Source organism: Elephas maximus, chromosome 26, assembly GCF_024166365.1.
Source record: "Elephas maximus indicus isolate mEleMax1 chromosome 26, mEleMax1 primary haplotype, whole genome shotgun sequence".
Taxonomy (NCBI): domain Eukaryota; kingdom Metazoa; phylum Chordata; class Mammalia; order Proboscidea; family Elephantidae; genus Elephas; species Elephas maximus.
Window position 1 is genome coordinate 27,013,478 of NC_064844.1, and position 13,240 is coordinate 27,026,717.

General features: G+C 36.8%; 1 protein-coding gene across 2 annotated transcripts in view; it reads left to right on the top strand.

Moving 5' to 3' along the window:
• PRKD3 (protein kinase D3) overlaps positions 1–13,240 on the top strand; it is a 105,479-nt gene that overhangs the window by 67,697 nt on the left and 24,542 nt on the right. For both annotated transcript variants that reach the window (XM_049870608.1, XM_049870609.1), the window contains exons 9-12: positions 1,659–1,782; positions 5,138–5,215; positions 6,317–6,593; positions 10,705–10,757. In XM_049870608.1, coding sequence (XP_049726565.1) covers positions 1,659–1,782; positions 5,138–5,215; positions 6,317–6,593; positions 10,705–10,757 — 532 coding nt within the window. The remainder of the gene's footprint in view (positions 1–1,658; positions 1,783–5,137; positions 5,216–6,316; positions 6,594–10,704; positions 10,758–13,240) is intronic.

Sequence of the window (13,240 nt, forward strand, 5' to 3'; positions counted from 1 at the left end):
GAGTGTTGACATGTTGTGGAGTTGTTAACCCAGTGTCTTAATACAGTATGTGAACTGTTTAATGAGAAGCTAGTTTGTTCCGTAAACCTTCATCTGAAGTACAATTTAAAAAAAAAAAAGAACAACCTTAATAAAAACAGATGAATTAAAAAAAAAAAAAAGATTACAACCGGGAAACCCTATGGGGCAGTTCTGCTCTGTCATATAGGGTCTCTGTGAGTCGGAATCTACTTGATGACACACATGGATAATGTTTTTGTTAGGTACTGTCAAGTTATTTTCGATTCATAGCAACTCGATGTGATACAGTAAAACCGCCCCCGTAGAATTTCCTAGGCTCAGGAGTTGGAATCAACTTGACAGCAGTGGGTTGTTTTTTTTGGTTTTTGGTAATCTTTATAGGAGCAGATTGCCAGGTCTTTTTCTTGTGGAGCCACTGGGTAGGTTCAAACTACCAACCTTTTGGTTAGCAGCCGAGTGCTTAATTGTTGTACCATCAGGGCTCCTTAACTATCCCTCTATGTTGATAGAAATCTGATTCTTTGTAGTACACCCTCAGGATGTACTCCTTTGTAGTAAAAACGTCACCATTTTGGCAGTTTTTGTTTTTCATTGGCAACAGTTATTTAGAAGAAGTAGGCTATTTATCACTTTCACATGGCTGAGCTCCTTACTTCCAGCTAGTCATTTACTCTGGCTTATCATTAAGTTGGAAATGCTGGTGGCATAGTGGTTAAGTGCTATAGCTGCTAACCAAAGGTCGGCAGTTGGAATCCAAAAGGCACTCCTTAGAAACTCTGTAGGGCAGTCATACTCTGTCCTATAGGGTCACTATGAACCAGAGTTGACAGCGACGGGGTTTTTTTTTTTTTTTTTTTTTAATCATTAAGTTATATCTATCATTATTAATGAAAATTTACTGTTTACCCAATTTGGAGACCATTAGACAACTTAGCTATGTTCCTAACAGTGAATGCTTAATAGTTTAGGTGTTTTCTCTTTGACTTCTTCTGTTTGAGGTTCAAATTGAAAAACATTGTATTTTCACCTCTCCCTGCCCACCAAAATTGCTGTTTTTCTCCAGCCACCCTGATACTGACCATGTTTCAGTATTACCGGATATGATTCATTACATTGCTAGTTTTATTGATTAATATCTGTAAATTATTTTCCATTGAATATCTTCTACTAGAAGTCTTTTTTCCTGAAAACATGACAAGTGAGTTTGACATTTAAGCCGTGTAGATTTGAGTATAGGTATACCTGCCTTTTGCCCTGTCATAAATTTACTAATTTATTATGCTGTCTAGGACAGGATGACTCTTCAACAGCAATCCCAAACAAGATCCTCTCTCAGGCCCCAGATCTTCCAGTTGGAAGGAATTCTCTGTACTCTGTTGTTCATCTTATTTTTCTTATTTTTTTGTGTCCTTCTGGAAATTCCTGACAAAGAATGAGAAGTTACAATATTATTTTATAAATCAACTGTATATCTTTGTATTGGGATTAATTTATTTTCTTCTTTCTTAAGCCATTGTCTGTCTTTCTAATGTATTTTGAAAAAATTTAGCCCAGTTCTCTTTAAAAAGCCGCGGTGAGCCTAGTATTTATTTTTTTTAATGATATTATATTTACCATAAATTTTAAATATTTTTTAGTCCATCAACAAGCAATAATATCCCGCTAATGAGGGTTGTACAATCCATCAAGCACACAAAGAGAAAGAGCAGCACAATGGTGAAGGAAGGCTGGATGGTGCATTACACCAGCAGGGATAACCTGGTCAGTAATCACATATGTTTAAGTATGTTAGTATCACCGTCATAGGTTTTATTTTATTCATTTTTTAAATCAAAATGAGAATGAGCTATCTATAAAGAAATTGTGTACATTAAAGTACTATAAAAAAGTATTAGAGAACATTTAAAAGGCAAAATATTTAATATATTTTCCTAATTACCTGGTAGAGCAGGAGAGATTCAGAAAGAATCAGCCTAGTGCCTGGAGTCTTACAAGCTTGAAAGCGGCCGTCTAAGGCACGACAGTTCACCTGGAGCGAAAGAGCGAAGAGTCAGGAATACGAGGAGGAAATGGAATGTGTAGCTAGTTGCATGCATGAACAACTGCCTCCTTTGCCACGAGACCAGAAGAGCTGGATGTCCCAGCTGCCTTTGCTTAACATTTTAGTTGAAGAATCGTGATCAAAAGAAGGGAAATGCAGAACAGAATTTCAAATTCTCATGGAATCCAGACATTCTGGAGCCATGGCGGCTGGACAAACTCCCAGAACTCTTGCTCTGAGATAATTTTTAAACCTTAAACCAAAAATATCCCCTGGACTCTTCTTAACACCAAACAGTAGTTTAGCTTAACTAGTGAAGAATGTCTGCCTTGAGCATTCTGCTCTCTTAAGAGCTGTCTATATGGGATCAGATTGATGACAGCAACTCAAAAGATTCAATACAAAACTTAGGGGACAGTGAGTTTATGTTAATGGGAGATGAAAAATTCTAAAAAGAAGGGTGAGGATGGTTGCACAACTTGAAGAATGTAAACAATGTCACTGAATTGTACGTGTAGAAATTGTTGAATTGGTGTATGTTCTGGTTTGTATATTCTCAACAAAAAATTTTTTAAAGTAATTAAACGTACAAAGATAAACAATATAGAAATGAATTATGAATTAAGAAAGCTAATAGGATACCTGATAAATTATGTAAAATGACTGATCACCAAAGTAAAAATAAAATTTTAAAAAAGGATTTGGCATTATGCTACAATAAAGAGTAATGTTTGAAATATAATTAGCTACAAAAAAAGAATTAGAACTTCATCTGTAAAGTCGATCTGAAGTTGTTACCAAAGGTAGGAAATGTGTGTAGATTTTTATTCAGTATAATGTACAGGTTATGTAAGAGGAGGATTGGTGAAATTACAATGGATTGGGTGTAGATTTTAAGAGCCTGCATAGTGTCATAGTTAATAACATAGACTTTGGAGCCAGTCTGCCTGAGTTTGAATTCTGATGTAATAGACTTACTTCATAGATCCTAAGTGAGTTAACACATGAAAAGAGCTTGGAACAGTGTCTGGCATACAGTAAGCACTAAATAAATGTTGCCTGTTATTATTGTGGAAACCCTGGTTGCATAGTGGTTGAGTACTATGACTGCTAACCAAGAGGTCAGAAGTTCGAATCTGCCAGGCGCTCCTTGGAAACTCTTTATGGGGCAGTTCTACTCTGTCCTATAGTGTTGCTATGAGTTGGAATCAACTCGATGGCACTGGGGGTTTGGTTTTTTGTTGTTGTTGTTGTTATTGTTTTAAATCTTGCTGAATGGATTACCGAAAAAGACTTTCTTTTAAACCTTTAAGAATAAAATGAAGTACCCAATATTTTTAGCTGCCTTAGATAGTTTTATTTGGCAACCACAGGAAAGACGGCAGTTGTTGTATGCTTTTTCCTTTATTTATAGCTTATATCCTTCCAAAAAGTACTTGAAGTATCCTACATACATGTAAGAGTTTAATGGTATATCAAAGGTATAATATGAAATCAGTGGGGAAAAAATAGATAACTTCAATAAGTGATACTGAAAAATCCTTGTAGCCATTTTGAAAAATTAATTTGCATACATGCCTCACATTTTACACATGATAAGTCTAAATGGATAAAAGATTTAAATGTAAACAAATTAAACCAGTAGAAGAAACTGTAGGAAAATTATTTTATAAATTTAAAATGAGGGAGAAGCAGTAAAAGATGGATAAATTCAGCCTGTGAAAAACAGTTTACATGGCAAAAACCAAAAAGCAGAGTCAAGTGACAAACTCAGAAAAGGGTTTCAACTCATATTTTACATAGGGCCTAATTTCCGTAATATATAAAGAGTACTAACAAATTGGTAAGAACCACAACACAATAGAAAAATGAGCAACGAATACAGACAGAATTCCCAGAAAAGGAAATAACAAATGATTTTCAAACATAAGAGCTTAATCTCATTTGTGATAAACAAAATACAACTTAAAATTTCACTGAGTACCAGTTTTTATTTATCAGTGTAGCAAAGATCACAAAGTTTAATAACGTACCTCATTAGGGAAAAAAACTCATTGCTGTCTAGTCAATTCCGATTCATAGCAACCCAGTAGGACAGAGTAGAACTGCCTGTAGGGTTTCCAAAGGGTGGCTGGCTGGCAGACTCGAACTGCTGACCTTTTGCTTTGCATCCGAACTCTTAACCACTGCACCCCGCCAGGGCTCTAGAGAGGGTGTAAGTAAATAGGCACTCCTGTATGTTGCTGATAAGACTATAAATTGGGACAAATCTCGTGTAGGATAATCTGACATTATCAAGAAAAATTACATATGCACTTACCGTTGACCCAGCAAGTCAACTTCTAAAAATTTAGCGTATAGATAAATTTGCCCAAGTTAAAAAAATGGATGTAAAAAAGTTATTTATTGCATCATTATTTGTAATAACAGAAGGTTGGAAACAAACTTTATGTCCATCAGTTGGTGCCAAATAGAATAAATCATGGTACATCTATACCATAATCTGTGTCACAACTGGTGGGGGGTAGTGCTACTGGCATCTGGTGGGTGGAAGCAAGACATGCTACTAAACAACCTACAGTGCACAAAACAGTCCCCACAACAAAGAATTTTCGAGCCTAAAATGTCAAAAGTGCCAAAGTTAAGAAACCCTGATATACACAATGGAATATTATACAGCTATAAAAAGGGATGAGGAGGCTGTTTGTGTTCTCACCTGAAAAAGATTTCCAAATGAAAAGACAAGGTACAGGACAGTATGCTACTATTTATAGAAAAAGGGGTGGAAAATAATATGTTTGTGTTTGCATGTACATGCATAAAATTCTCTGAAAAGATTCCCCAAAACCTAATAATGTTGTTTGCCTGGGGGTAAGGGTGAAGGGTGGGATACGAGTGACTGAGAGGAAAGTGTTACTTTTCATTATATATCCTTTTTATATTTTCAGAATTTTGAATCTCATGAATGTATAACCTACTCAAAAATACAAATTTATAAAAATGAAAAGAAAGTACAAGTACTCTGGGGGAATCATTATTTCTGAACCTCACAGAATCCTGGTCTTTGTTTTATAGAGGAAGAGGCATTACTGGAGACTTGACAGCAAATGTCTGACGTTGTTTCAAAATGAATCTGGATCAAAGTATTATAAGGTAAGAACTTCACATTTAAAAAATGTGTATGTTAAAATACTGTCTTTCAACTATATCCAAATAATATTAATTCGTTAATTGTTATTTTTCGGTATATTCCTATTAGGACATGCTAATAGTTATAGGAGTCACTGTCAGCCTACCCTTGCATTCCATCTTCCACAGCAGCCCTGCTACCAGAGGTTGGTTGCTGATTATTTGCTTTTGGTAATGTTGTCCGGTTGCTGCTGTTCTCCCTCTGGATAGTGTGATTTATTTTAGACAGTTTAGAAAGTTCCAAGATCATTGCCTATCCGGAAGAGACCAGTGTGGTATTTGGTATTTCTCCTACCTTTCATTTTACCTCAGGCCCTGATTCCAGATTGCTTATCATGGCTCTTGATCTCTTTTGTACCAGCTCCTTGATTGCTTTGCCCCATGGTTTGCTATGTCACAGGCTGACAGACACCAAACAAGATTATAAGTGTAGCAGTTGGGTCAGTAAGGAGGAGAATGGAAAGTAATGACTTACTTTGAGGTGGGTTGGTTTTTGGTTTGGGGTTTTTTTTTTTTTGTTCGTTTATTTTTTAACAAGTTGTTTCTTGTCTTACGAAGTGGACTCAACATAAATGATTGTTACACTTCACTTCAGTGGACTAACCCACAATGGAGTGCTCAGACAACCTCCACTGACCCAGCATGTTGCTTTTCCTGCCATTATTCCTGTGCTTCTTAGGGCCTGTAGTTTACAGACAGCAGCCAATGGAGAAGTAGTTGTTGAGTAGATTTAATGACAATTGGAAAACGACAAGTGTTGGATATAGTGGCAGATTGCCCTCCTAAATCCTCTCCTTACCTGCACCCTAATAACCTGCTCTAGGCCTGACTCACTGGCATAGTCACCACCTCCCTGCTGTGCCTCCGGCATTGTTGGGAATACAAATGTTTCAAGGCAGTTACTGTTGTAAGACTTGACTGAGTTCCAAATGCCGCATATTTCAGGTACACTGTGTTGATCTTAATGACATCCATCAGAAATGCATATCTTCAGTTCTTTAGTATATCTGAAAATAAAAACAAGATGTATTCATATTTTCCAATGCTTAATTTTTTTTATTTCAGGAAATCCCACTTTCAGAAATTCTCCGTGTATCTTCACCGCATGACTTCACCAACATTTCACAAGGCAGCAACCCGCACTGTTTTGAGATCATCACTGATACTATGGTATACTTTGTGGGTGAGAACAATGGCGACAGCTCTCACAATCCAGTTCTTGCTGCCACTGGAGTTGGACTTGATGTAGCACAGAGCTGGGAAAAAGCAATTCGTCAGGCTCTCATGCCTGTCACCCCTCAAGCAAGTGTTTGCACTTCTCCAGGGCAAGGGAAAGATCACAGTAAGCGATAAACTTGTTGATGACTTTTTTCCCCTTTGGATCTTAAGCATTTTATGGGTGTGGGTGTGATTGTGTTTCTGTGCGTATTTTTAATGCTCATTTTCCGATTTATCTTCATACACCAGTACCGTGAGAATTCCTTTATAAAATTATGTTGGTTATTGCATATACATAAAATCTCCGGGTAGGCCCCAGAGTCAGTCTCCTTGCATTTAAATCCTGGCTCTACCGCTTACTAGCTGTTTGATCTAGGTAAGTGCTTTTACTCTCTGTAGTGGTACCTACTTCATAGGGTTGTCAATAGTAAATGAAGAGTACCTGTGAAGTGCAAAGAATAGCACGTGGCATCCATGAAGTCTCGTTGGATTAAGACGCTAATAGTATTATATTTTGCTTGTTAGTGAGATATAAACAACCTATAAAGAGTTAAGGATCACGTCATACTCATGAAATCTGCCAAGGCAGAAGTGCTGTATTTCTTTTAAATGAATTAAAACATTCAGAAATAGTACAAAATTATTGAAGCACAAGTTCCTCCCACCAACAGAATTTATAAAATAAAATCTAAATTTGGTAAAGGTTCAAGTGAACACTTAACCATCAGAAAGTCGTTACACCACATTCCCTCCACTGGCATTGTTTTTTATGAGTAAACCTAATTCATTCATTAGACAAGTATATTTAAATTGAAATAAATATCAGCCAGTTTCCAAATATAGTTTCATTTTCACTAAGTTATTTTGTGCTACCTGTTCTTGGCATTATGCTAGGCTGTGAGCTAGAGTACAAAAGAAATGCAGAAGTCTTAAAACTATATAGGGAAATATGACATGTATACGTAAGTGTTAGTAGCATAAACAGACAATACAAAAATGAGTAATGCACTTCTTGAGGAATTCAAATATGGGTAGGAAGAGCAAGCAGAGATATTGTGCTAGAAGAAATTTAATCTGGACCTTGGCACCCAGGTAGGATATGCATAACCAAAACCAAACCCAGTGCCATCAAGTCGATACCAACTCATAGCGACCCTACAGGACAGAGTAGAACTGCCCCATAGAGTTTCCGAGGAGCGCCTGGTGGATTCGAACTGCTGACCCTTTGGTTCGCAGCCATAGCACTTAACCACTGTGCCACCAGGGTTTCCAGAATGTGCATAGGCAGAGCTAAATGGTAGAGACAGGGGTGCACAAAACCAGTCCAGGAAGGCTGAGAACATCTACCCACTCCACACACCAACTGTGTCCAATAGAAATCTCAGCTTCCTTCCCAAATCAGTTCAGACCCCAGCTGGTGGGGCAGTCATTTCTCTTTCATCCCCATTCACTTGGGGCTAGGTCAGTGGGTACCGGCCCCTTCTCTCTCTGGGGGCCTGATGCTGACTAAGCCTCAGGAGGGATGATGTGATCTGTTGTGGCCACGAGGTAAGGCTAGTTAAGGCTTTCGAAGATGGAAGCTCAGTGGAACTTCCTGGGTGGTGAGGGCAAACACCTGTTCTCAGGAGGGTAAGCATGTCCCCTGGGGACGTGGAAGCTCTGCCCCAAGACCCTTCCTGAACATCAACCTATGTGTTTGTATCCCTTTTTCTGCTAGATTAAAAGATAGCCCTTGCCCTGCAGTCTGTGAGTCGTTCCATTGGATTATCGAATTTAAGAAGAACCAGAACCGAAGGCCAAATTGTTACAAGGGGGTTGCACACCTCTCAGGGGGCTGAAAGCTAGTGTTACTCAAGTTGAGGAGACAGATGTAATCAGAGACAAGGGTCATGACCATCTACAGGTTTAAAAAAAAAAAACCAAACCTGTTGCTACTTGACAGAGCTGTGAGATACAGATGTATTACCTGGCAGATGTTTTTAAATTTCAAATTTTCCTGTAGTATATACAATGAGCAAAAGGCTATAGTCACTTACCTCCATAAAAAATGCCAGACTGGCCTGAACCAAGCACCTCATCTGCAAAGATCTGGTAAACGGTACTGATGTCCTTTTCGAGAAAAAGTAAGCAATAAATAGGCTGTATTCTTTATCTCTGTAAAACAATGTTTGTATCTCCTGACTCTCTTCATTCAGATACTTACATACAATTTTGGTTTTATGTAAGAGATAACTAATTTTCAAAAAGTAAAAAAAATCTATGGAATATATATGGGGAAAAAAAAAAAAAACCCATTGCTGTCCAGTCAATTCCAACTCATAGTGACCCTATAGGACAGAATAGAACTGCCCCATAAGGTTTCCAAGAAGCGGCTGGTGAATTTAAACTGCTGAGTTTTCGGTTAGCAGCCGAGTATTAACCACTGTGCCACCAGAGCTCCATCTGCAGGTTCGGTATTTAATATTTATTTCTTTGGATGGATATATAGATACTTCACAGTGGTTCTTAAGTTTGGGGGGGTTTTAGACAGAATCCTCTGACATTCTGATTAAAGCCACTGATCATTTCCCCAAAAAATAAATACATGCACTTATACACAAATCTTAAATATAATTTCAGAGGGCTTAGGGAAATTATATATAATTTCAGAGGGCCGTCTGTGGAACCCCCCTCCCAGAGTTAAGAGTCTCTAAGGATAGAATGGTGAAAGCACTAAGAATAAGGATGCTGGAGAATGAAAGCCCATTTCTGCCACTTAACTAGCTGTGTGATCTTGGCCTCTACATTTTTCTAGTCTAAAGAGGATTAGTATTAATTATTATTAAAGAGGATTAGATAATAGCAAAGGCACATAATGTACTTAGTACAGTGCCTGGCACAAAAGCGCTTAGGAGATACTATTACTGTGTTGTTGTTGTTGCTGCTGTCCTTATAACAGCCTCCTCAGAATCAATATAAATTAAAACGAGATGGTGCTAAATAGTGGAGGTCTTTGAAAGAAAAGAAATATTGAGACTTGAACTGGGAAACTGGATCTACCAAGAAGCAGAAGAGTTTTAGGCACAATTTGTTGATGCTGTACCTTTTCTCAATTGTTAACATTTAAATTTTAAATTATTAAAAATATTTTTGATTTAATATTTTAAAATAGTTTTTGACAGTCATGCTACTTACTTTTATTGTGTAATTTGTGCTTAAATTTCCTTATTAACAAAGATTTGTATTTGGAATTATAAAGAAAGCTTCATTATCTTGCTCCCTTGAGTTATCTTGGAAATTCTAGGTGTTTAACCCCTGTTCCCTTGCTTAGTTTACCCTGTTTTTATTGTCAGTTAATTTGAGATCGGTGTTGAAATCATTACTCTGCGTATGTTAAAGATGTATGTGTTGGTTTGCTGTATTTAGTTATATTACATCAGTGTTATGTCTGTGTTTAGAGTCTTACATTTACTTTCTCTGCTTACCAAATACAAATATTGAAACTTTATAGAATTGTGTAATAGAGGATGAGAAAGTTCTCCCTATACAACACACAATCTCCTGTGTCCCTAATCCTACACCTGCCCTCCCCCCAAAAGTCATTATTATCAGTTTGGTGTATATTTCTTGGGAGGGTGTGGGGGAAGGGGAGCCTATACTATCTACTATATAGTTTTTCTTTTTGAAAAAAATAGTGTCATAATCTTTGTGTTCCTTTTACAACTTGCTTTTATCCATTATTTAATATAAGTCGGTATGTTTCACTACCAATATATAGATTTAACTAATATTTTTATTGTGAAAGTAATGCCTTTTATTTTTTAAAAAATACAAGCAGTATACAAGTACATAAAGTAAAACTAAAATCCTCCTTCCCCAACCCCACCTCTCCCACTCCCAGAAGAAATCAGTGTTTTGTTTTTGTTTTAATTCAAGCACTGCTACCCTGAAACTTGCTTTTTTAACTTAACAGTAAAACATGGATAGCTTTTCGACTCAACACTTACAGCTCTACATCATTTTTTAAATAGATAGTATTCCTTTGTATTTATTTAACCATTTTCCTGCTGATAGATTAGTATTGTGCGTATAATTAAAGTTTTTTAAATGTATGTGATTGTATTAACTGCACTAAGTTGTTTTGTTGTTTTTTAGTTTAGTATGCCATGGGCATTTTCATATGTCAGTGAATATTAATCTTAAGTCAACATTAACAATTTTGTTCTTTTCTTGGATATCGTTCTTATATTTTACAGAAGATTTGTCTACCAGTATCTCTGTATCTAATTGTCAGATCCAGGAGAATGTGGTAAGTAACAATTATAGCTAAAGTGTGCAAATCAAGTGGTAAAATTAAGGAAAATGAACTGTGGAAATCTTGTCAGAGAAATAGGTTCGTAGCCCAAAGCAGTAAACAATTTGCATAAAGACATTATGCTAGATCTTGTGGGTGGTAGCTTAGACTCTTCCCTAAGGAGTACTGCTTTAAAAGCTACAGTGGATTTTTTGACTTATAAAAATAAAATTCACTTTTTCATAAGTGACATTAGAATATTACAAAGTACTACGCTAGTTGAAAGAGAAGGGAAAGGTTTTTTCCTTCTGAGTCAGCAGGGAAAGCTTCCTAAAGGCAGTGGGACTTGAGTTATGACTGGAAGGGTAGGAAGGATGTTGGACAGATGAGCTGAGGGGGTGGGGGCAACAGTCCATGCAGGCAGAGGGAGTAGGGTGAGCAAATAGAGGAAGCAGGAACTGCAAGACTTTTAAGAAATAGTGAATAGATTAAATTTGGCTGGTATAGAGGACTGATTATAACAGGAGTTACAAAGGGCCAGATAATAAATATTTTAGGTTTTGTAGCCATATGGTCTCTGTCACACCTTCTCAACTCAGCCATTTAAGTGAAAACGCAGGCACAGACAATGTGCAAATAAATGAGTGTGGCTGTATTCCAATAAAATTTTATTTATGGACACTGAAATTTGAATTTCATATAATTTTCATGTGTCACAAAATATTTCTTTATTTTAATTTTCCCATCCATTAAAAAATTTGAAAACCATTCTTAGATTATGGGCCATAAAAAAAAGAAGAAAAAAACAGGCTGAATTTGATGGCAGGCCATAGTTTTGCTGACCCCTGGATTAGAAGGAAAAAACGCTAGGAAAAGAAGTCAGAAAATTATTCATTAACTATATATATGTCTCTTTGATAAAAAATCTTTTTTCCGCTTCTGCTTGGGGCATCCAGCTGTAATATTTCTGTGACACATAAACGTTATTGGGATTTCTAAGATTGCGATTGAAGACTGGATATCGAGTAGGAGATAGAGGGTTTCAAGGAGATACTATATGTGCCCTATCCTAGTGGTAGGTAGGCTAGATTCTAGATTCTTGGGGTGAGAAGGGGAATACCAAAACACAAGAGCACAGGCTTTGGAGGAGCCTACAGGAACTTACGGACATATCCATTCATGGCTGAGGGGGAAAAAGGTTGAGAAGTGGTCTTTGTTAAGAAATTTTTTTGGCAGTTACTATATACAGTGCATTGATTTAATTTGTTTAGGATCAAATTTGGTTACACAAAAAGTTTAAAGTTGACAAGTATTTAAAAATCGTGCTTATAGATTTCATTATAACTTAAAACATGTACACGCATCATTTGCTTTTTGTCACAGGGCTTTGAAGTGTGGGTCTGCTGAGTGCAATTCTAATTTGTCTTTCTTGCATGTTTATTTTGCTCACAAGTAATTTAACATCAATTGTTTTCAGTGCCTCATCTTTGTAGTATTTCCAAAACAACCTAGTTTTCATAGGACTCTCACATCTCATTGACTTACATAGTGTTTATTTACATTTAATTTTAATATTTAATGAGACCATATAATTATCATAACACAAAAATTTCACATAAACGTGCTTGGGAACAAATTCACGGGTAAGAGGCACTCATGGCATGAGCCCTGCAAGAGTGGAGCCTCCTGCCACACGTGTTTGGTATGCTACTGTAGACATCAGTGAGCATATGCTTTTCAGAGGGAATGGAGAGCATAGGTTACTGTGGTGAGTTGGTGGAGAAAAGATGTTTAAGAGAGCCTCTGCTGTAGTTTATTTGAGCCTCATATGGTGTCATGAATCATTTAATCTTTATTATAGATTTATGTTTTTTGTTTCTCTTCTAAGTCCCTTAAGTACTGGTTCTATTCCTTACAAATCAGCTGCCTATCACAGAGCCTTGTATACAGTTCGAACTCAATAAACATGGATGATAACCATAAAGTCATAAGTAGGCATTTTTAAAATTTGGAGGGACTTAAGAGAGATCTAGGCCAGTACCTTTTCACAAAAGAGATGAAGTCCCCAGGAATTTAAGTAGCTTTCTTAAGTTTACCTAATTCAAACAGAAATTAAGAAGTTGAGATTTGTGGAGCACTAGTATATGCCGGGCACTGGACTCGGCACTTTGTATACATCCTAATTTAATTAATTCAAAAATCCAGTGATAAAGATGTCATTACAGCCACTTTACAAATGAGGAAATTGAAGGCTAGGGAACTAAATCTATTCAATTGAGTGTCTACTGTGAGTCAGGCACTAGGAAGACACTAACAAGATAGACATAGTCCCTGACTTCATGGAGAGTGTAGTATTTCATGAAAGAAGGATATTAAGCAAGCAGTACAAGGGTGATACATGTTCTGAAGAAGTACAGCATGCTCAAGAAATATTTAACAAGAAAGATAACCTATTCTGGGTGTTACAGAAGACCCTCTGAACCTGAAGAATGAGGAAG